The 20,543-nt window shown below is 46.5% G+C and overlaps 1 protein-coding gene across 2 annotated transcripts in view; it reads left to right on the plus strand.

The window, feature by feature from the left end:
- Nucleotides 1–20,543, plus strand: part of Med13l (mediator complex subunit 13L) — a 227,150-nt gene that overhangs the window by 178,719 nt on the left and 27,888 nt on the right. For both annotated transcript variants that reach the window (XM_059249610.1, XM_059249611.1), the window contains exons 8-16: nt 2,785–2,950; nt 5,229–5,333; nt 8,604–9,335; nt 10,213–10,438; nt 11,339–11,444; nt 11,731–11,855; nt 14,549–14,648; nt 19,093–19,313; nt 19,613–19,818. In XM_059249610.1, coding sequence (XP_059105593.1) covers nt 2,785–2,950; nt 5,229–5,333; nt 8,604–9,335; nt 10,213–10,438; nt 11,339–11,444; nt 11,731–11,855; nt 14,549–14,648; nt 19,093–19,313; nt 19,613–19,818 — 1,987 coding nt within the window. The remainder of the gene's footprint in view (nt 1–2,784; nt 2,951–5,228; nt 5,334–8,603; nt 9,336–10,212; nt 10,439–11,338; nt 11,445–11,730; nt 11,856–14,548; nt 14,649–19,092; nt 19,314–19,612; nt 19,819–20,543) is intronic.

Below are 20,543 nucleotides of genomic sequence, written 5' to 3' on the forward strand. Positions count from 1 at the left end.
ATTCCACCCCTCTGTGAGCTTGGAGAGATTAGTCCTTACAGATCCCCCACCCCACCCGCAGGTGTTTCCTGGTCCAGTCCAGCTGACAGTCAGAGTTAACTAACCATAACAAGAACTGACTGGGCCAGGAATGATTGGAACCTTGGCCCAGCTGACAGCGGCTACCGAAGGACAAGTATGCAGTGCTTCTCTCTCTACCATGACAGAGTTGGGCTAGCATGAGGGCCTCTGAGTAGGTGCTAGGTCCTGTAGTGGTCTGCCGCCTGATGCAGACACTTGGCAGTTCACACCCTCATTCATGGAAACAGAGAGATTGCTTGAATTGAGACCGGTTTGCCCACTGTTGAGTAGGAGACTTCCTGTACTAGTACTCTTGGCTAGAATCAGCTTGTTTTAATTGGTGATCACCAGCACTTGTGTTATGTGTTATATGTAATTCAGAGATGGCTTACAATATACAGGAAGATGTACATAGATTAAATGCAACCATTTCATGTGCAGCACTCACGGGTCAGCACATCCCTCCCCAGCCTTGGGTGAGGCTGCACACAGGATCATAGAGCAGAGCATTTGTGTGACCCTTCTTGAAGAGGTTAGCCATTGACCAACTTTTATTATAACTAAATGGAAAAAGGAAATACTTCCTTATATTTTGTAGTGATCCTCATAGTCAAGCTTTCTTGATATAAAGACCCTATCTGTCAGTATGTTGAGTAGTTCAAAATTTACTTAAAAATTTTTATTCTTAACAATTGGACTACTTCAAATTTTCATCATTTTAGTTTATCTGATTGTTTATCAGCTTGTTTCCAGATACTTAGTGAAGTTTGTGTTAACTTCAAAATGAGCCTTGACTTCCAGTCACTTCAGAACTTTGAAGTTCACAGTTCAAAAGCAAGAGGCTCTGTCCATGATGAGTTTTGTTGTGGTGTCTGTAACTCTGGATCATCGCACGTCTTCCCCATAGCTCTATCATCACTGCACTGGTCCTTGGGGAAGTGCTCTCCCCTATTCCTCATTCTCTAAAATAACCTACACCAAGGGTTCTGGTGTCTTTGTAGTCAAATGACCTAGTCCAGATGTCCCAGGATATAGTGCTGAGCTATGGATTGGCATTGTCTGTTGGCCACTCCCTTAGAGAGAAGGTTGCCTTGTTCTTGACTGCCAAAAGCTCTTCTGATAGGCCAGCCGGGCTGTCGGGCTGGCTAGTGCTGCTGAGATCATCCTGTCCTTCCGGACAGCTAGCTCTTTTCTCTTTTAGAGGCCTTGAAAACCAGAGACAGCAACTTTCAGACCGTGAAGAGTGTTCCCCGGCCACTCACAGCATTGCCATGGATGTTTGAGGGAGGCTTGTTATCTGCCTCGATGATTCCTTTGTCTAGTTCTTTGGACAGACACCTGAGAACTAGTTGGAAAATAAATTATTTTGCACAGTGAACCACGTCTGAAAATGAAAAAGGAGAACAAGGAGGAGGAGAAGGAGGAGGAGAAGGAGGAGGAGGAGGAGGAGGAGGAGGAGGAGGAGGAGGAGGAGGAGGAGAAAGTAGTGAAGTGCAGGGTCTCCTGACTCCTGTGCTCTGTTCATCGGCAGTGTTAGTGCTTTGGGGGAGAGAAGGCTTCAGCTGTTGAAAGTGTGGGTGTTGCCGGGTTTGTTTTGTTGTTCTTAATGGGGACAGGCCTAAACATCCCACAAAGCAAAATCCATGATGCAGTCGTCATGGAGAGTATTTGTATTAGAAAGGAAACTTCAGATATTTTCAAGAGAACAGTGCAGCTTTTCCAGAGTCTGTACATTGACTTTTTTTGGTCAAGGTGTTTTGTACTTTTGTGTGTTGACGACAGAGCTCACAGTACATTTATTAAATCAAATAAGAGAAAGCCAAGAGCTTCAGCAACCAGTGCCATTGCAGTGGGTGTGGCCAGAAGGATGGGCCATCCATCAACGGGCTTGAGGGCCTAATGAGGCACATTTGACAGAAGCCATGAGTCCCCCCACCCCGCCCCCAACAGCCTGTGGAGAGGCCCCCTTCAGGATTTTAGCACTAAGCTTGGGTAACTGGTGTTAGGAATAAGGCAAGTGGTTCCACACAAGAAGCTGTGTGCTAATAAATTCTTTTTCTTTCTTGGGTATTGTGTGCTTTTATTACACAGCTGTTTAGCTGGATGAGCATGGAGCTGCCTGTGCTGCTGTCTGCTCTGAAATGTACTGATTGCCTTTAGTTTCTGAACTCATACTCAGTAATGTGTGCTTGCATTTTTTTTTTTGTTTGTTTTTTTTTTGTTTTTCGAGACAAGGTTTCTCTGTGTAGCTTTGCACCTTTCCTGGAGCTCACTTTGGAGACCAGGCTGGCCTCGAACTTACAGAGATCTGCCTGGCTCTGCCTCCTGAGTGCTGGGATTAAAGGCGTGCGCCACCACCGCCCAGCGTGTGCTTGCTTTTTTAATATTACAATTATGACCCCTTCCTTACAAGTTAAGTTGCATCTAAAACATATGGGATAAGATGTTGCTGCGTGTCTTCCCAGGTGCCATGTACATGTTTATCAGGTCTGCTGCTTTAGAGAGAACACAGAAAATCATACAGACCTGGGGCAAGTTGGCAGTTGGTTGTTAGCGGTGTGTGTGTGGCGGGGGCCAGATTTCCTCATTCCCATAGATGGTGTGATTGCCAGAGGGTAGGAGACAAAGCCTCACAGATGTGAGTTTGGCAGTGAAACTCTGCAGCAGTCTGTGCACCACAGGCACCTGTGGCAGTCCTGATGTTGTAATTGTGCTTCTTTCCAGGTGAGAGTGGAGGCGTGCAAAGTGCTGCCAGTCACCTTGGTTCCCAAGATGGGGGCATGATAACTATGCACAGTCCAAAGAGATCGAGGAAGATCCCTCCTAAACTCCACAATCATATGGTCCATCGAGTCTGGAAGGAATGCATCCTCAACAGAGCCCAGTCTAAGTATGTGTGCGTCACCGTTAGTCACATCTGCTTGACTGCAGGGTGATGAGGGCAAGTCAGGCACATGTACAGCTGTGTGACCAAACCCGAAGGTCTTCAGATTGTCATTTTTATGATGAAACTCAGTGGAATGTGCTATAAAACAAAGAGTTGAAAAACAAAACATCTCTTTATCTGATGTGATTATTGTGGAAAATTCTCAGGTTCTAGAGCATCTGAAGATTGGCATGGTGTTGATGGGACATTTGCTGGCAGGGACAGCTCAGATTTACCCTAATTGTCAGAATGGCCGTCAGGATTTGGCTTCTTTGTGTGCTGCGTATGAATGGTTCCCAGGTACAAAGGGAAGCAAACTTCTTGGACAGTGGTTGCATGGGTTGGCCTTGTTTTCATGGCCAGTGCACACCTGGGTGATGCTGCACACCTGAGGTTGCTTTGAGGGCACTGTGTTCCCTTTGCCAGCTGTTCTGCTCCTGCCTGCTCTATTTAACATGTTACGTGTGTGTGTGTGTGTGTGTGTGTGTGTGTGTGTGTGTGTGTGTAGTATGTGTGTATGTCTCTAGAGAGAGAGGTATAGATACACATACATGTATATTATTTTTACCTCTCTTTTATGTATGTGTGTGTTTTGTCTGCATGTCTGTCAGTGCACCACTTGCATGCCTGGTACCCACAGAGGTCAGAAGAGGATGTGGGATCCCCTGGAACTGGAGTTGTGGACGGTTGTGAACTGCCATATCACTGCTGGGAACCAAAAACCCGGAGTCTTCTCCAAGAGCAGCCAGTGTTCACAACCCCTTTGCCAACCATCTCTCTAGCCTCTATTATTACTATTCATAAGAAGCAGTGCCACCTGGGAAGTGGTGGCTCATGCCTATAATCCCAGCACTCAGGAGGCAGAGGCAGGCAGATCTCTGCGTTCCAGACCAGCCTGGTCTACAGAACAAGTTCCAGGGCAGCCAGGGCTACCCAGGGAAATCTAGTCTCAAAAAACAAACAAAAAACCAGAAGCAGTCCCTCTCTGAGGCCAGAGAGGTGTTGGATCCCAGGACATGGAGTCATAAGCAGTTTTGAGCTCCCAGACATGGGTCCTGGGAACCAAACTCAGGTGCCCTGGCACAGAGCAAGCAGTGTTAAGCACTGAACCACCTATCTGGCTTGTCGTGTGGATGCTCTTGTTGATAACTAATAACTGCTCACCTAGAAGTGACTTAAATGCTTCTGAAGAGAATGCTGTTCCAAGTTCTGTGTGCAGGGTAATACCTGACCTTTGGACCAGGCTTTAGCACATTGATGCTAAATAGTTTACTTTTGGACAATTTGATTCTCCAATAGGCCATTGAAAGTGTGCTAGATAAATAAACTCTAAAATAATTGTACAGAAGATCATAGTCTAGGACTTGGAGACTATCCCCAATCACTTAGAAATGATCTTTCCTTCATAATAATTGGTGCAAATTTGTTTACTTCTATCTTCAATGCCTTTTCCAGTCACCTTTCTTTCTCACTACCTTCCGTTTTTATTCAAAACTAGCCTTAGACCTCTGCTATTTCTGACAGACCATGGTCCTCTCTTCCTAGCACAGAGTAGGGAGCCAAGACACCCAGGGAGGTAGGAAAGGCCGTATCTCAGGAGTGAGTCTGCGGCACAGCCACTGGGAAACAAGTCCCCAAGCACTGCCTGTGGTCTGCTTCCATTGGTTCATTACTAAGGACATGGGGGTGTGGGAGATAGTTTGGATTTCCGCTTTTTAGTTCACATTACACGTTCTAGAATATTGTCTTTAGATGCTGTTAAATAGTGCAGACGTTTTGAGAGTGATTTAACAACACATCAGAGTATATATAATATGTAGATGTTATCAAACAGTAATTTAAAAATTCTTTCACAATATTAGATGACTTTGTATGTACCATGTATGGGGAGATGGAGGGTGCGGTGTAAGTGTACGTTACTGAAGCCAGGCCTTGCTCCTGCCAGGCAGAAGTGACTTTCTAAAAGAAAATGACAGTGAATGATCCTGGGTGTTGGTCCACTGCTGTAAATACTAAATGTCAATACTAAATCCATGCTAATGTAAGGTGATCTTACAAGGAGGGACATTTTGAACCCTGCTTCTGTGTGTATAGCAGATAGGTCATTTACCTCTTTAATAGCTGGAGTAATTTATCAGCAGGATCCATTACTGTGTAAAATGTATTCACACCTTAAGAGAAAAAAAAAAGACTTTTTTTCTATAGAGGAATGAGTTATCATGTTTGTTTTCACCCTTTCCAGGAGGAGCCAGGTGTCAACTCCCACTCGGGAAGAAGAGCCTGCTCACAGTCCTGCTGCTTGGGATTTTGTGGACCCAACCCAAAGAGTCAACTGTTCCTGTTCCAGGTGGGTGCAGACAGGCAAGCAGCAACCACGGAGAGCCTGGTCCACGCTGTTGGCCAGCCATGGGCCTCACAGACCACTGCATCGCAATCTTTATTTGCCAGTAAAGAAGGAAATAGCTTTGTCTGATCTGCAGAAGATAATTCTGTTCAGGATTCAGTGTTTGAAAACAGGGTGGCTGAAATCAGTAGAACTGATAAGGCGACCTCTCAGATCCTTTCTGTTGGTGATTTTTGTTAGCATTAGAGGTGCTGAAAGCTGAAGTTACTGTAGTCGTGGAGTGTTTTGACGGCCCCTAGAGGTTCGCCTTTCGTCCCTTGACTTACCAATCACTGTGTGACAGTTCAGGGTCTCATTGCCATGGATTTTAAAGTTTTAAGAGGAGACACACTTCATCTCCGAGTTCACTGATGGTTAGAACAGGCCTTGCATTTTCACTCAGTGTCTAGAGTTTCTAAAGCATAGGTCTCTCGTGTGGCTTTCATTAGCCATCTAGAAACGTCACTGGAGATGGTCTGTTCAAAAGATGACCATCATTTCTCAATTCAGGGCTTTTACTGGGGTGTTAGTGGATTGACTTGGAAAAGGGAACACAGACCCTTTCCATCATCTCTGATAGAGTAATGTTGGCCCTGTTCCGGTCTCCCTGACCCAGTGCTCTTAGCGAGCACTGACTCAGTGGGCAGCCACCTCTTCGAGGAGGTTCAGCCCAGTCACACTCATGGTTGACTTGCTGTGGAGGAGGTTTGTAAAGGATGTGTTGGCTCACTAGGTGTCCTCTCTGAGCACACGCTGCTCTCCCTCCTGTCTTGGGGCAGATGTGGTTTGCAGTAGCTGAATATATATGTATGTTGTTTTTGACTCTTGACTATTGGAAATGGGGGTGTATCTTTAGCAGGTATGTGTGGTATACACTTTGGCAGGTTTAACTTGAGCCTATTCTTTTTCCTGATCTTTTCTATGATCTGAATTTTCACTTAAAACATTCTTTTACTGATTAGTATCACATTAAAAGAAAACCAGCTACCATACATCATTGTGGGTGCGTTTCAAGTATATATATATATATATAGTGTGTGTGTGTGTGTGTGTGTGTGTGTGTGTGTGTGTGTGTGTATATATATGTAAATGAATAATGTTTTACTTTTTGTGCTCTGGGATTACCACACTAGCCAAACTCTTATTCCCAAGGCTTTTCCTAGCAGCCACTGCGCTGCCTCCTGCACGCTTCCCGGCCTTCTCAAACCCTGGGCTCTTGTCTTTCATTGTTGGGGGGCCTTTGAGAAGCATCCTTGCGTCAGGCAAATGGCTTTGTGATAGAAGACGTTCCTAACTCTTTTATACAGGCCGCCTTGGGTCTAAGCCCCAGCCGGCCCTCAGAAAAGAAAGACAGACTTTACAACATTGTTTCCCCACAGACCTGCTCACTGTTGTGGTGTTTCCCTTGGTCACCTGGATCCGGTCCGTCACAGACACTTGCTCTGAGATGTCCACTGTAGCCTTTCATTGCAGCCACCAGTGTCCCTCCGCTGTGTGGCTCTGCTCTCCACATCACTCAGGCTGTAGCTATGGTGCCTGGGGCTTTGGCACCCGCTCTTGGTACAGGGTACATTCCTGCTCTTGAACAGTGTGCAGCTGAGTCATTTGATGGAGTGGAAGAGCTGGCTTCAGAAAGCTTACACACGTTACAGCAAATCCTTTCTCTGAAGAGTCTGCCTAAGAATCCTGCAGAAGGCCTGGAGAGATGGCTCAGAGGTTAAGAGCACCGACTGCTCCTCCAGAGGTCCTGAGTTCAATTCTCAGCAACCACATGGTGGCTCATAACCATCTGTAATGAGATCTGGCGCCCTCTTCTGTGTACATAATAAATAAATAAATCTTAAACAAAAAGAATCCTGCAGAAGACAGGTGGAGCTCACCCTCCCAGGCAGAGTCCAGGTCTGTGTGTAGAAAGGGTTAGAAATGAGCACCTGGAAGACAGCGAGACCTGAGGTGTTGCTCACTGATTACTGTGCCCTTGTCGCATAAAACACACCTCCCCTGTACTTTCCTTGATAGCCTTTTTCCAAGTCAGGGTTTCTGGTTTGTTTGCTTGTTTGTTTAAGAGTAGTTCTTTAGAGTAGTGAAGAGTTGACCAGAGTGTTTGCAGATGATCTGCTGTAGGACTGCCAGACCTATGGAATGGTCCACTCCTCTCACTGTTTCACAGCTGAATGGAGTGGGCTGTCCGTTCTGTTGTCCCACTAAACCATCCCATTATGCCACACAAATCCCTTTTACTGCCCACAAGGGCATCATTTGGTTCAATGCAGCAGTAATTTAATGCCACCCAAGTGGCCTCGGAGTCACCGCTGCACCACAGGAGAGCTTGCAGTCTTCTCTTGGAGTGATTTACAGACGGAGAAGCTGGCTGACCTGCTGTGGAACTTGGCTGAGCAGAGTAAACTTGGCATCATTTAGTGGCCTGATCGAGCCATTCCTCAGGCCTGTGGTTGCCAAGAAGTGTGGGCAAATGTGGCATTTTTGCTGAGATGAGATGGGTGTGCAAATGTGGCATTTTTGCTGAGATGAGATGGGTGTGCAGATGTGGCATTCTTGCTGAGATGAGGTGGGTGTGCAGATGTGGCATTCTTGCTGAGATGAGGTGGGGCTTAGGTGCATTTGTTCATGTGTTCTGTCTCCCAGCCTTTGACCTCTTTCATGAGTGTCTGAAATTCACAGTTTTCTCACATTTCCTCCCCAGATAGAGTCGGGGGCAAGGCTATACATACATTTATCCCGCTAAGTGATCTCGTTTATCTTAGTTTCACACTTTGGAGGGTGGAGCACAGTAATTTTATTCCTAGTTTGCAACATTGCAAGTCCTTTAAGCCATGTGTATTACAGGTAGAGTGTTGAAAAATAGAAATTGAATTTTTGTTTTTTGGACTTTTCTAGTCATTTAATATTATAGTCTTCAGATGCAGTGTGAGTAGGTTATCTGAAGCTCTTGTCTAATTAGCAAGATTTGGGATTAGCAGGATATTCATTTGTATTTCACGTTAAATCCACTTTTTATCTGCTTGACCTTACATACGACTGGTTCTTGGCTTCCTATCGGTACTTGTATTTTGGTGATTATAAGTGTAGTTGAGTTGGGAGCTCTTTCAGATGTCTGTCATCACACATGCCCAGGAAGACAGGCACTATTCAGAGACCTGCTTTGGTGCCGTTGCAGTCATGCTGTTACCTGCATCTGAGTGTCTGTTGACTTTGCTGTAACTCTCCTTGTAGGCATAAACTCTTAAAGCGGTGTACAGTAGGACCCAGCCGACCGTCTGCAGCGGCTCAGCCAGGCTTCAGTGCGGGACCCCCGTCATCCTCCTCCTTACCACCTCCTGCTTCTTCTAAGCACAAAACAGCAGAAAGACAAGAAAAAGGAGACAAGTTGCAAAAGAGACCCTTGGTGCCCTTTCACCACAGGCCCTCTGTGGCCGAAGAGTTATGCATGGAGCAGGATGCGCCTGGACAGAAGCTAGGGCTGCCAGGGATAGACGCCTCCTTAGAGGTGTCAAGCAGTCGGAAGTATGAGAAGCAAATGGCCGTGCCTTCCAGAAACACAAGCAAGCAAATGAATCTGAATCCTATGGATTCACCTCATTCCCCCATTTCCCCTCTGCCACCCACACTCAGTCCTCAGCCACGAGGTCAGGAAGCAGAGAGTTTGGACCCCCCTTCTGTCCCTGTGACTCCAGCCCTCTATGGAAATGGGCTAGAACTTCAGCAGCTGTCCACGCTGGATGACAGAACTGTCCTCGTAGGCCAAAGACTGCCTCTGATGGCAGAGGTCAGTGAGACAGCCTTGTACAGTGGGATTAGGCCCTCCTACAGGGAGTCATCAGATAAGTGGTGGCAGAGTTTTCGCCTCCCACCCGGTGAAGATGCTGAGTTCCGGCCTCCAGAGCTCCAAGGGGAGAGATTTGATACCAAACTGGACGTGAACCCAGAGAGCACTGCACTGCAAAGGTGAGGTGACCCTTGGGTGGAACCCTGGACATCCATGCTCTCCTGTCCCTTTGCTAAGCCTTCAGTGACTTGTAGACTCTGTACATGGGGAGTGTCTCAGAATCCAAACCCCTGTTCTCCAGGAGACTTACCAATGTGGTGCTATTTAAATACATGGCATGTAAAGGTTTTGCTGTGGCACTCTAGGACATACAGTGTGTGTTCATTTATTTGTTAGTCAAGAATGTGACTTTAACATTAGACTTCCCATGTGGCACACTGGGCTCTGTCATCTCAGCCCTTGGTGTAGGCGACCTCACACGAGCGGTGCTGCAGCCTCTTCTCTGTCTGGCTGATGTGCTGACCGAGGAGCCAGGACTGCGCACTTGGGAGTCTGACCTGGGATTGGGTGCTGATACCCTGTGTTTTCTGTAGAATCTGGGCTCAGACACAGCATGGACTAACAAAGCTGCCTTAGTTCTGTCTAACAGTGCTTTTAAGATCACGAAAAACAAAAATCTGGTACTGGAGACTTACTAGGCTTTTTCAGTGTTCAGTTTAAATTTTCTTTTAAATCCTAAATACTGGGCTGGTAAGATGACTCAGCAGGCAAGCACACTTAGAACCAGGCCTGGCGACCGAGGCTTTCTCTTTTCTATGAAGTGCTTGTGTTCAGCAAACTGAGTACTGTGCTGAGTCGGAATCAGTACTGCCCAAGCCTGATGACCTCATTTAATCCCCAGAAAGGAGAGAGCTGACTCTCTGACCTTCACATGGTACATGTGCATGCACATACACAAATTAAATAATAAAACATTGAAAAATCATAATAGTGCTTTGAAAACAAAGCATCATTTTACCTTCTCTTACTCAAACTGTCACTTATTTTCCCTTTTAGACTCTTAGCACAACCTAACAAGCGGTTCAAAATCTGGCAGGATGAGCAGCCGCAGGTGCCGTCCCTTCCCTTCCTCGACCCATCACCTCTGTCACAGCAGCCTGGAGACACTTTGGGAGAAGTCAATGACCCGTATACCTTTGAGGATGGGGACATAAAATACATCTTCACAGCAAATAAGAAATGCAAGCAGGGAACGGAGAAGGACTCCCTAAAGAAGAACAAGGTACCATTTACTGCAGAGGGAGTCCAGCTGGTTGTGGGTTTGGGTGTCTATTCACTGTGTGTGGGAGTCTCCTGAGGCAGAATGTCTGAGGTAGTCCTGCCTGGTTGCTCTGTCCTCATACTCATGCTCTTGGTACTATTGTACGGAACAGCGTTTTGTTCCTTTTGTGTCATGGCTCACCTTTGTTCCAAAGGAAGCTGCATATCTTCCAGGCTGTAGCTTGTACCGCATGCCTCCTCTCATATGCTAATTATTGTTGGCCTGTGCTCCCTGCTTATTTCTTTTAAAATATTTTCCAAAATACTTAAAACGTAAAGCAAAAAATGTTGAGAGCAGTGTCTCTTTTTATGAAGAGCTTATGTTCACTGTGCAAGAGCTGTGCCTGTATGTTCTCTGAATCCATGTCAGTACTGCCCATAGACTGTCAGCGTGAGCTGGTCTGGTTCCATTGCCATGATAGAGAGTCCTGGGTGTGCCTGCCAGCTTTAGCCATTTAAGGAGGTGTTCTGGAGAGAGTAGGGAAGTTTGCAGTTAAAGAGGCCAGTAGAGTCGAGGGGACAATGGACAGGATCTGTGTAGATCCAGAGGCTTGCTCTGTCATTTAACATCGGCACAATTACTTAAGACAGTGTTTGATAGCATGACAGGTCTGTGGTCAAACGCCACTAGAACCACTGAGTCACTGAGACCACCTGGAGGGTCAGAGAGAAACGGGGGTTCTTGGTTCTGTGCAGTGCAGAGCAAGGGCACGCCTTTGATTCCCTTTGGTTGCATAGACCATGGTTTTTCACACTGCTCATAACAGGTTCCATTCGACGCGCTAATTCTTTGTGTTCTCCCTCATATCCCACACTTTGGGTTGCTGTTCATGTGTTTTGTTTGGCTGACTTTATTACACAGTCAGAGGATGGATTTGGTACCAAGGATGTCACTACACCAGGTCATTCCACGCCGGTGCCTGATGGGAAAAATGCCATGTCTATTTTCAGTTCTGCTACTAAAACAGGTGTGTACATTGTTATTTGACTCACTTGGATTGTTGCTAAAGTAAAATGCAAAGGAGATTCTTCTCAATTTAAAATTAAATTCTTATTGCTATAGCAGTAATTTGATCTCAACTTTAATGTTTTTCAGTTCTGATAAGCATATTTGGAAATAATTGTGTCTAAATTTAAGTAGGACCTAGGAAGGAACTCCCCAGCAGACCTTGTTCACTGAGGTCCAGTCCATGTCCTTCCCTCTTCCTCAGCTGAGGAGCCTGCTCACTCTGTGTCCTTCCTCCTTTCCCGCAGATGTCCGGCAGGACAATGCTGCTGGCAGAGCTGGCTCCGGGAGCCTTACCCAGGTGACAGATTTGGCACCTTCCCTGCACGACTTAGACAACATCTTTGATAACTCTGATGACGATGAGCTTGGGGTGAGTCTGCTGAGGCTGCATGTGGGAGACCCGCCGCCGCCGCCGCCATGTGGTGGCTGGACCAGCATTTCAGGATTTCGTTGTCGTTTTCTTCACTGGACTCAGGACTCTCACTGTAGGCAGTGGTTCTCAGCCTTCCTAACTCTGCAGCCCTCCAATACAGTTCCTCATGCTGTGCTGACCCCCAACCATAACATTCTTTCTGTTGCTACTTCATAACTGTAATTTTGCTACAGTTATGAATCCTAATGTAAATATATCTGATATTCAGGATCCCTGATATGCGACCCCTGTGAAAGGGTCGTTTGCACTCAAAGGAGTTGCTACCCACAGCTTGAGAACCACTGTGCTAAACAAACTCCAAAGGCTCCTGTACTTTGAACCTTTTGAGTCCCATTTACTGGTGCTTTTGTTTGTTTTACATCGTTATTCTTAGAGTTGTAAATATTAAAATCTTTCACATTTTAATAAATCATCCTGAATATTAAGGGCCCATAGACATATGCATGTTTCAGATAATACGCACCACTTCTCTGTCTAATAGCTGAGCAGCCAGTGTGCGTTTGGGGAGCTACACACACGTGCTGTGTGCTGTTGAGAGTTAGGGTGCTGTGGTGGGAAGTGGAGTGTAGGCACGTGATTGCAGTGATGGAGAAGAATTAGAAGTCTTTGGAATGGCCTGAGGAAGAGTCAGGAAGTCCGTGTGCTCACCCTCTTCATCTTTGTGCTCTTGGGCACACACCAGCGCTGTTATTTCTGGGGAAGCTAGAGCTGAATAAGACACACTCACTTTTCAAAGAACTTTTTTTTCCTTTGGTTTACTTAATCTTCCTTCCTCTCCATCCATTTTATATAAACTTTTAAAATAATTTGATGATTAGTTCCTTTGTGACAGGAAACTGACGCAGTTATCAAACTTACATATTTGATTAAATTGCCAGCTTTATACTGGAAACAGACACTTCAGGTAAAACAGCCTGTAAATATGCACTGCTGTGAGTCCAGCCACAGAGCAGCATCTAAGGATGCTGAGCGTTGAAGTGCAGAGAGGGGGCAGGGCAGCGGGGCTTCAGTTAAGGCTCCAGGTCAAGTAGGGATCAGATTTCTAACTTTAAACTCTAATGGAGCTACTTAACAGATCTTATGCTTTGTGGAGCTGCACATGCCTACATGAGGATGAGATCATAAGTCTTGAAGAATGGGTTTGACTTGAGAGGTGGAAACTGGGGTCATTGAGGGGCGGGGCATTAGGTGCCTGTGGAATGAGCCCTGATTGGACAGCAGAGAGAAGCAGCTAAGCACTGGGGCCTGTTGGTCTGCCTCTTGAGAACCATCAGAGAGGGATGGGCTCAGGAGACTCCCTCAGCCTTCCCACCTGGACTCTGGAGTGTGGAGCTGGTGGAAGCACATGCATTTTTTCAGTCAGTTTAAGACGAGAAAATAAAAATCCTGTTTGTTGTTTTGTTACATTGGGATGCGGGGGTGGGGGTGGGGGGGTGTCTTAATTCAAACAGTTGACACCCGAAAGAAAAGGGTGCCGCTAGGAGAAGTGGCGGCTAGGAGAAGTGGCGGCTGATCTCCTGGCCGTTGCTCCGAGTCTTGGAGAGTTCCCCTGTAAATCTGATGGTCAGGAAGATGAACACAGCCGGGCTGGGGTGGAGGGGCGTGAGCACCATGGTAGGTGCTTCTGGTGCTGATGAGAGGGAAGCATTGAAAGGAAGATGAGTCAAGTCAGCCAAGGAGAAGGAGCAGGAAGAACAGGACAGAGAGGGAAGAGCAGGAGCTGTGGAGGGCTCCAGCCTGTTAGTGGCCACAGTTGACAGTGCCAGCGCTGTCTACTCTGGACCTGTGACTTATTTATTCCCTGTGCACGTTATAACTTACTGTTGGGCTTACTGAAGAAGTGGTTCTTTGGGGAGTATGTTGTAAGCAATATTAAACACAAAGGAGACCGGATATTTTCAATTGCATTTTTAGTTCTTTGTGATAAGAGTTTCCTCTTTGGTTTCAACTCCAGCATTTATTTGATAAAACTAGTTTATCTGGTGAGTAGAGGTGGGAGGCTGCTGTTGAACACTCAGATGTGTTTGAATTTAATTGTACCCTCAACTGTATATTAAGTAAGTGTAAAGAAAAGGCATTCTATCTGCAAGACCTTTTTTTACTTTATTATGTTGGGTGTACTTTATTTTGTGGCCAGCCCATTTGAGTTCTTAAAGATACTTTTTGCTAGTAAGGAAGTCATCTTGTTCTCAATAACTGACCAGTTGTCTGTGCATTTAGAGAGGTTCTTGGATGAAGCTGCCCTTGTGATACAGGAGATTATCTGTTAAATGGGATGGTAGCTCATAAAACGATAGCTTTGGGGAGCACAGGACCACTGTTTTAGCTGCCTTGTCCCACGGAAGGAAAACCCGCTCCACAGCCAGTCACTGCTGGATACCGCCGGCCAGCTACTGTGTTGGCAAAGCTGCACTGGTACCCACCTGAAGTAGTGTCACTGGAGGCCTGTGCGGTCTGCCCACCAGGCTCCAGGAAACAGACTCCCTTGCTCTCTCTTCCCGAGAACTTGTTAGCGTGTCGCTGGTGTCGTTGCCTGCAGGTGTTGTAGGAGCTGCATAAAGTACTGCTTTATTCTTGAGCGTCAGCAGGCCTGCACCCCAAGCCTTCTAACGGTACCACTCTGTTCTCAGGCTGTGTCCCCTGCTCTGCGCTCATCCAAGATGCCGGCTGTTGGGACGGAGGAGCGGCCCCCTGGGAAGGACGGAAGAGCTGCTGGCCCTTACCCACCAAGTAGGTGCAGGCGCCTGAACTGACACGGTTGTCATTGAGTATTCAAACTTCAGAAGTTAGAGCTTCTGAGAAGGCAAGAAGCTGGTCAGAGACAGAACCCACCCGCATTTGAAACTACAGGGTTTTGTTGTCAAACTAAGAGTGGAGCCCCAGTTTACAGGGCAGGAGGCCTGTTGGGGTTGCTTCTCCGGTAGGTCACAGCTGCACACTTAGCGTCAGAGCTTGGCACTGTGACAATTTACAGCCTGTAATTGATTGTGGACAGTGAATGCTTGTCAGGAGTCACTGTACAGTTCTGTTCCTTTTGAAGCAATTGATGTTAGTGCTGTGCACACGGGAGAACAGGGTAGTGTAGTCTCTACCTGAAGAAAGTGGGGGCCCTGCAGACTCTGGGCAGACACCTCGCATTGCAAATCCCCCCGTGATTTCTGCTCGTTCCCTCCAGCTGCTAATGAGAACAAATGGAGGGGAACCACCATGTCACAGGATGAGTCCGAAGTTTTATGAACCCCTAAGTGTAGAAGTGGGGCATATACAGAGATTGGATTGTGACAGTCTAAGTAGATGTATAGCTTTTAAAATAGCAAAGCTTTCTCCAGCATGACATGGATGGAAATGAACAGTTGCTGTACTTCTTAAAAATTAAACATTTTTCTTTTTTTTTATGACTCTGCACTGTAGAATTTTACCAACATGGAATTTCATATGAAAGACACATGTACATATAGGTAGGTCAGGTGAGGGCGGACTTTGCGTGTGCAAAGGGCACACACAGGAGACATTGCAGAGTCTGGAGATGTAGCCGAGGCTATCCCCTTACTGCAACCCTCCTACAGTGTTATGGTTAGACTACATGCTAGCGTTTTATTTTTACTTAAAAGGCGATGCTTTTAGAAAAAAGTGGACTCAGAATCTGATGGTAAAGTACAGGTTGTAAAAATGAGTTAAAATGTAGCCCAGAAGTGAAGGGCCAGAAAGATCACGGACAAGACACATGTGCCTGTACCAGTGCGGGGAGGGCAGAGCAGACACGGGCCTAAACACACGCATTTACCCTCAGCAGTGGCAGTGCAGGCAGTGTGCTCTGTTCTGTTTCACTCAGCTTTCCTGACTGCCGGGCAGTTTGTGAAATAGTGTCCGCAGGGGCACCACCCAGCGGAGTACAAAGAAGGGGAAGCCAGGGCCACGTTTGCGCATCCTCAGAAGGAATTTTGTTAATGATTTCTGCTGAGCTTAATGGGTCAAGTGTCCTTTTAAATGTAACCAAGTATGAGAAGTCATTGAACACTTCCTGGGGGGCTCTCTGGAACTGCATGTTTTACGCATACGGCTTGTCTCCGTTTGGTCCAGTTCTGTTCTGTTCTGAATGACCAGTAGCCGCTTTTGGCTGATGCGGACAGGTGGAAGATCCACTAGTACTCATTTGTGTGTGTAACAATGAAGAATCAATACACCGAACAGACCAGTTGCCTATGAGTTTCTTTGAAATTATATCTTTTGGAAGAATGAGTCCTAGAGAAGGCAAAAAGAAAGAATTGGACCATTCAGTTCAGTTCTCAAGGAGTGCTTATTGTACACTGGCTTCTGCTCTGTGCTCTGGGGCAGAGGGATCCTGAGAAAGAAGCCAGTGGTTTGGGGTGAGGTTGGAGGGTGCAGGGCAGCTGGGAGGAAAGGCAGGGCACAGCCCCTCCAGTCCTTCATGTAGCTCTTGTTCCTTTTTTAGGAACGGCATTTTGCCAGCCAGTTCTCTGTATGGAGGCCTGGTGTTCGTTTCTCAGGCTTTTTGCTTTCTCCCCTGGGCCTCCTCTTAGAGCGTGTCTAGGTGTGTTTCCATGGCAGTGGAGCCCAGTTGGGAGGTGGACATCAGTGTGCCGGCCTCACTCCCTGTGTTGAGGTGCACCTGGTGAAGTACTCATTTGGCCCTGTGTTCTCCCATTAGTGTGCAGTGTGAGGGGTACTTAGTTAGGTACGGGTGGGGACCGAGGGTCGTCTCTCTTAGAACTCTCTGATGCTAAGAATGGTGGAGAGTGTTTTGTCAAGTGGGCTTGTGGCCGATGAAGTTGTATTTTGCCTTTATGAAAATGAGCAGGGTACCAGAGGCTTTGAACACAGGGCTGTGACTTTAGTAGGTAGCATTAGTAAGGCAGGTGGCCTCAGCACAAATAAACTTACCATGTTTCTTACAGGAAATTTAAAACAAAGCTATTTATGTATTTTAACTTTTAATAAGATTTTATTTTTACTATTTTTAATTGTTTGTGTGTGTACATACATGACTACAGGTGACCTTGGAGGCCAGAGGTATTGGATCCCCTGAAGCTGAAATTACAGACAGTTGTGAGTTTCTGTGTGGGTGCTGGGAACTGAACCTGGGTCCTCTGCAAGAGCAGCCAGTTCTCTTAACCACTGAGCCATCTCTTCAGCCTCTAATTTTGTTTGTTTAGAGGGTCTCACTGTGTAACCCTGGCTGCTCGGGAACTTGCTGTGTAGACCAGAATGGCTTTGAACTCAGAGATCTTCCAGCCCCTGCCTCCTGAGGCCTCAGCAGTGTTGGGATTAAAGGCTTGGCCACCATTCAGTTTTAAAGTTAGTGTACAGAGAAACGAGCTCCGTTGTGGAAATACACACACATTGGTCTACTTTCCCTCACAGCCCTTCCCATCCATCCTGCCCTCCTCTCACTGGTCTCTATCTCTCCCCAAATAGAGACTCCTTCTCTCTGTAGCCATTTTGGGTGGAGGGAGGTAGAAATCTTTTATTATAGTCAGAAACGTAATATTGTGACTCTTAAGAGTTACTGCTCGGGCTGGAGAGATGGCTCAGAGGTTAAGAGCACTGGCTGTTCTTCCAGAGGTCCTGAGTTCAATTCCCAGCAACCACATGGTGGCTCACAATCATCAAGAATGAGATCTGGTGCCCTCTTCTGGCTTTCAGGGGTACACGCAGGCAGAACATTGTATACATAATAAATAAATGTTAAAAAAAAAAAAAAGAGTTACTGCTCTTTGGCGTGGGGAATGGTAGAGGTGTGGGTAATTTCTCAAGTTAGCCTAACCCTGCAGTCACCTTCCCTTGTGTTTGAATACAGTGCATTGACTTTGTTGGAGGCCTTTCTCCTGCTTTAGGTTAATAACTTGTATACAGGGTTTCACATAGTTGGCTTGGCTGGCCTCCTTACTTGTAAACATTTTTAAGTTCCTTACAAGTGGAGCATTGTTAAGATAGAAAGTACCTTGGTCATCAACTTGGGGAGCTTTTTCCTTCACTGGAGCAGGCACCATATCAAATCTTATGTAAATTTTACTATAGACAGCAAGTAGAGCTAAAGGTTCTGGTGGGTAGCTCACAACCACCTGTGACTCTTGCTCCAGGGTGTCCATTTTCTGCCTCTACGTACTGAAGCTATTGGAAGCTCCCTTGTCTCAACGGCAAGCAAGCAAGCCTGTTAAAACTTACACATCTATAAAAACATTATGTGTGTGGGGGGGGAGGGGAGGGCAACTCACACATCTAAGGGAGGCTGAGGCTGGTTGGTGGGTGAGACCCCAAGAGAGAATGTGTCTCAGACATAGTTGAGCTCTGTCTGGAGAGTATGGATCCAGCTCTGCCAGATGCTGCAGCCAGGGCATAGTCAAGTTCATTGTTCCCTGTTAATTCCTTCTTAAGGGCTAGGTTCCAGATAATAGCTTAGTTAAATGTTGGGGCTTCAAGAAAGACAATAGCATAGGAAATGGGGACATCAAAAGTGCTAACAAGTCACATACTCCAGCTTGCAAATACAGGACACCACCTAGTGGCCATGCTTTGTAAGCACACTTGTATTAGGCGCAGCTTGCTTTGGGGAATCAGAACCTAACAAGCCCATTAGTGAGCTGTTGTAGATACTCTGATACTGTGAAGACATGGGAAATGGGTACTGTGCATCCTTCCTTTCCTGCTGGGGACAGAGCCCAGGGATGTGCACAAGCTTGGGAAGCACTGACTGTAAACTGCTTTCCGGCCCCTAAGTGTTTCTTAAACTGTGTGCCCTGCCCTGTTGACAGTATCTTTGGAGCCTGGGTAGTATTACTAATCCTAAGTGTAAAACTTTAATATCACTCTAGAAAGACAGTGTGGGATCAGTGCCCCAGAAGAGCAGGACTGTGGGATTCAATTACACCAAACCCCATCCTGCCTCTAAATAGTCTGGAAACAGTTTTTCATAATGTAGCTGAATTGCTTCCACTTTCTGCTTAACTTGTCTCTTTTAGTGTTTTCAGAGAATCCGTTATTGAGGAAAACTTAGAAGACCTTGTTCACTTCATTGTCATGATACCATGTCGTGCAGCACTGGGAAAAGGGTGGCAAAGTCCCAGGGAAGTGTGGCTGCCCGAGGGTGACCTGTGTTGACGTCCCTTGTGCCTGGAGTCTTGCTGTTGAGATGCACTTGTAATTTTGTTCTTAGCAGTCGCAGACTTACAGAGGATGTTCCCCACCCCTCCATCATTGGAGCAGCATCCTGCCTTTTCTCCTGTGATGAATTATAAAGACGGAGTAAGTTCAGAGACGGTGACTGCACTGGGCATGATGGAGAGTCCTGTGGTCAGTATGGTACCCACACACCTCACAGAGTTCAGGATGGAAGTGGAAGATGGCTTAGGAAGTCCCAAGCCAGAGGAGATAAAGGTAATAATCAGTACATTAACTCCCCAAATGCAGGCTGGCTTCCAAGTGGGCCCCGTACGACCTTTAAAGCCGTGCTGTGTGTGCCGCACACAAGTTCATGAGGACTCTGAACCTGGAGCACATCACTAGCATAGTCACTCTGTGACCACTGCTTCAGTAACAGTGTTGGCAGGAGGTTGTTTTTCTATCACTGTAGAGAACTGTTGAACGACGTAGATTCTGTGTTTTATGAAGTACTGAGCAACTATGGCTGGTCCCAGTGTGTCAGCATTAATACCAGCTCCATTCTGTTGTCACAGGACTTTTCATACGTGCACAGAGTGCCACAGTTCCAGCCTTTTGTGGGGTCCTCCATGTTTGCTCCACTGAAGACGCTACCGAGCCATTGCCTCCTGCCTCTGAAGACACCTGATGCCTGTCTGTTCCGGCCTTCCTGGGCAGTCCCTCCTAAAATGGAACAGCTGCCCATGCCCCCTGCAGCCGCTTCCATTAGAGACGGTTACAAGTACGTGGGGGACCCTGCCAGTTACTGTATGTGATGTCACCTTACCGTTTCTAAGTACTTATCACAGGGCAACCGTAGCTTACCCTCGGAGACTGCTGTCTTGGCCACTCCTGCTTTTTGCGCTTGTTGTCTTGTATGGGAAAATGTGTGTTTATTTTTAAATGAAATTTCCTATAGATAGACAAACTAAGATTATTTCAGAGAGCTACATGTCAGGCTAAGCTGGTGTTTGCCGTAGAACTGGCACTTGCTGATATTTTTTGGTGGTGAGAGGGGCTTTGATTTGTGTAAGGTAATGATTTCAGTGTGATATTTTTAAAGACAGTTTAAAATTGGGGAAAGCAGGAACAGATTGAGGTGTGATATGGGGAAAGTGAAGGGAGACATTTATGGAGCCTTGGACGTCTCGTGTTGCCCAGAGAAATAGTATTTGTATCAGCAGTGCAGACTCTGCTTTCTCTGAGATAAGTAACTCCTTAGTCAGAGAAAGCAGAATTTACAAATGCTAGTGTGAGCCCCGGCCAGGTCCCGTGTGGACAGATGAGCAGGTGAGTGCTGGTTGCTTGCTCGGTCTCAGTGCAGAGGCTGTAGAGGGCTGTGGGCTCCAGCACATGCCCTTCTCAGGGACCGTTGTCAGGAGGGAGACTTAGTATGTAACGTCTTATCACAAAATGTTAGCAGCTAATTCTACGATAAGCCTTAGGAGCCAGTGAAACAAATTTGTG

The sequence above is a fragment of the Peromyscus eremicus genome, chromosome 23 (genome assembly GCF_949786415.1).
Source record: "Peromyscus eremicus chromosome 23, PerEre_H2_v1, whole genome shotgun sequence".
Classification (NCBI taxonomy): domain Eukaryota; kingdom Metazoa; phylum Chordata; class Mammalia; order Rodentia; family Cricetidae; genus Peromyscus; species Peromyscus eremicus.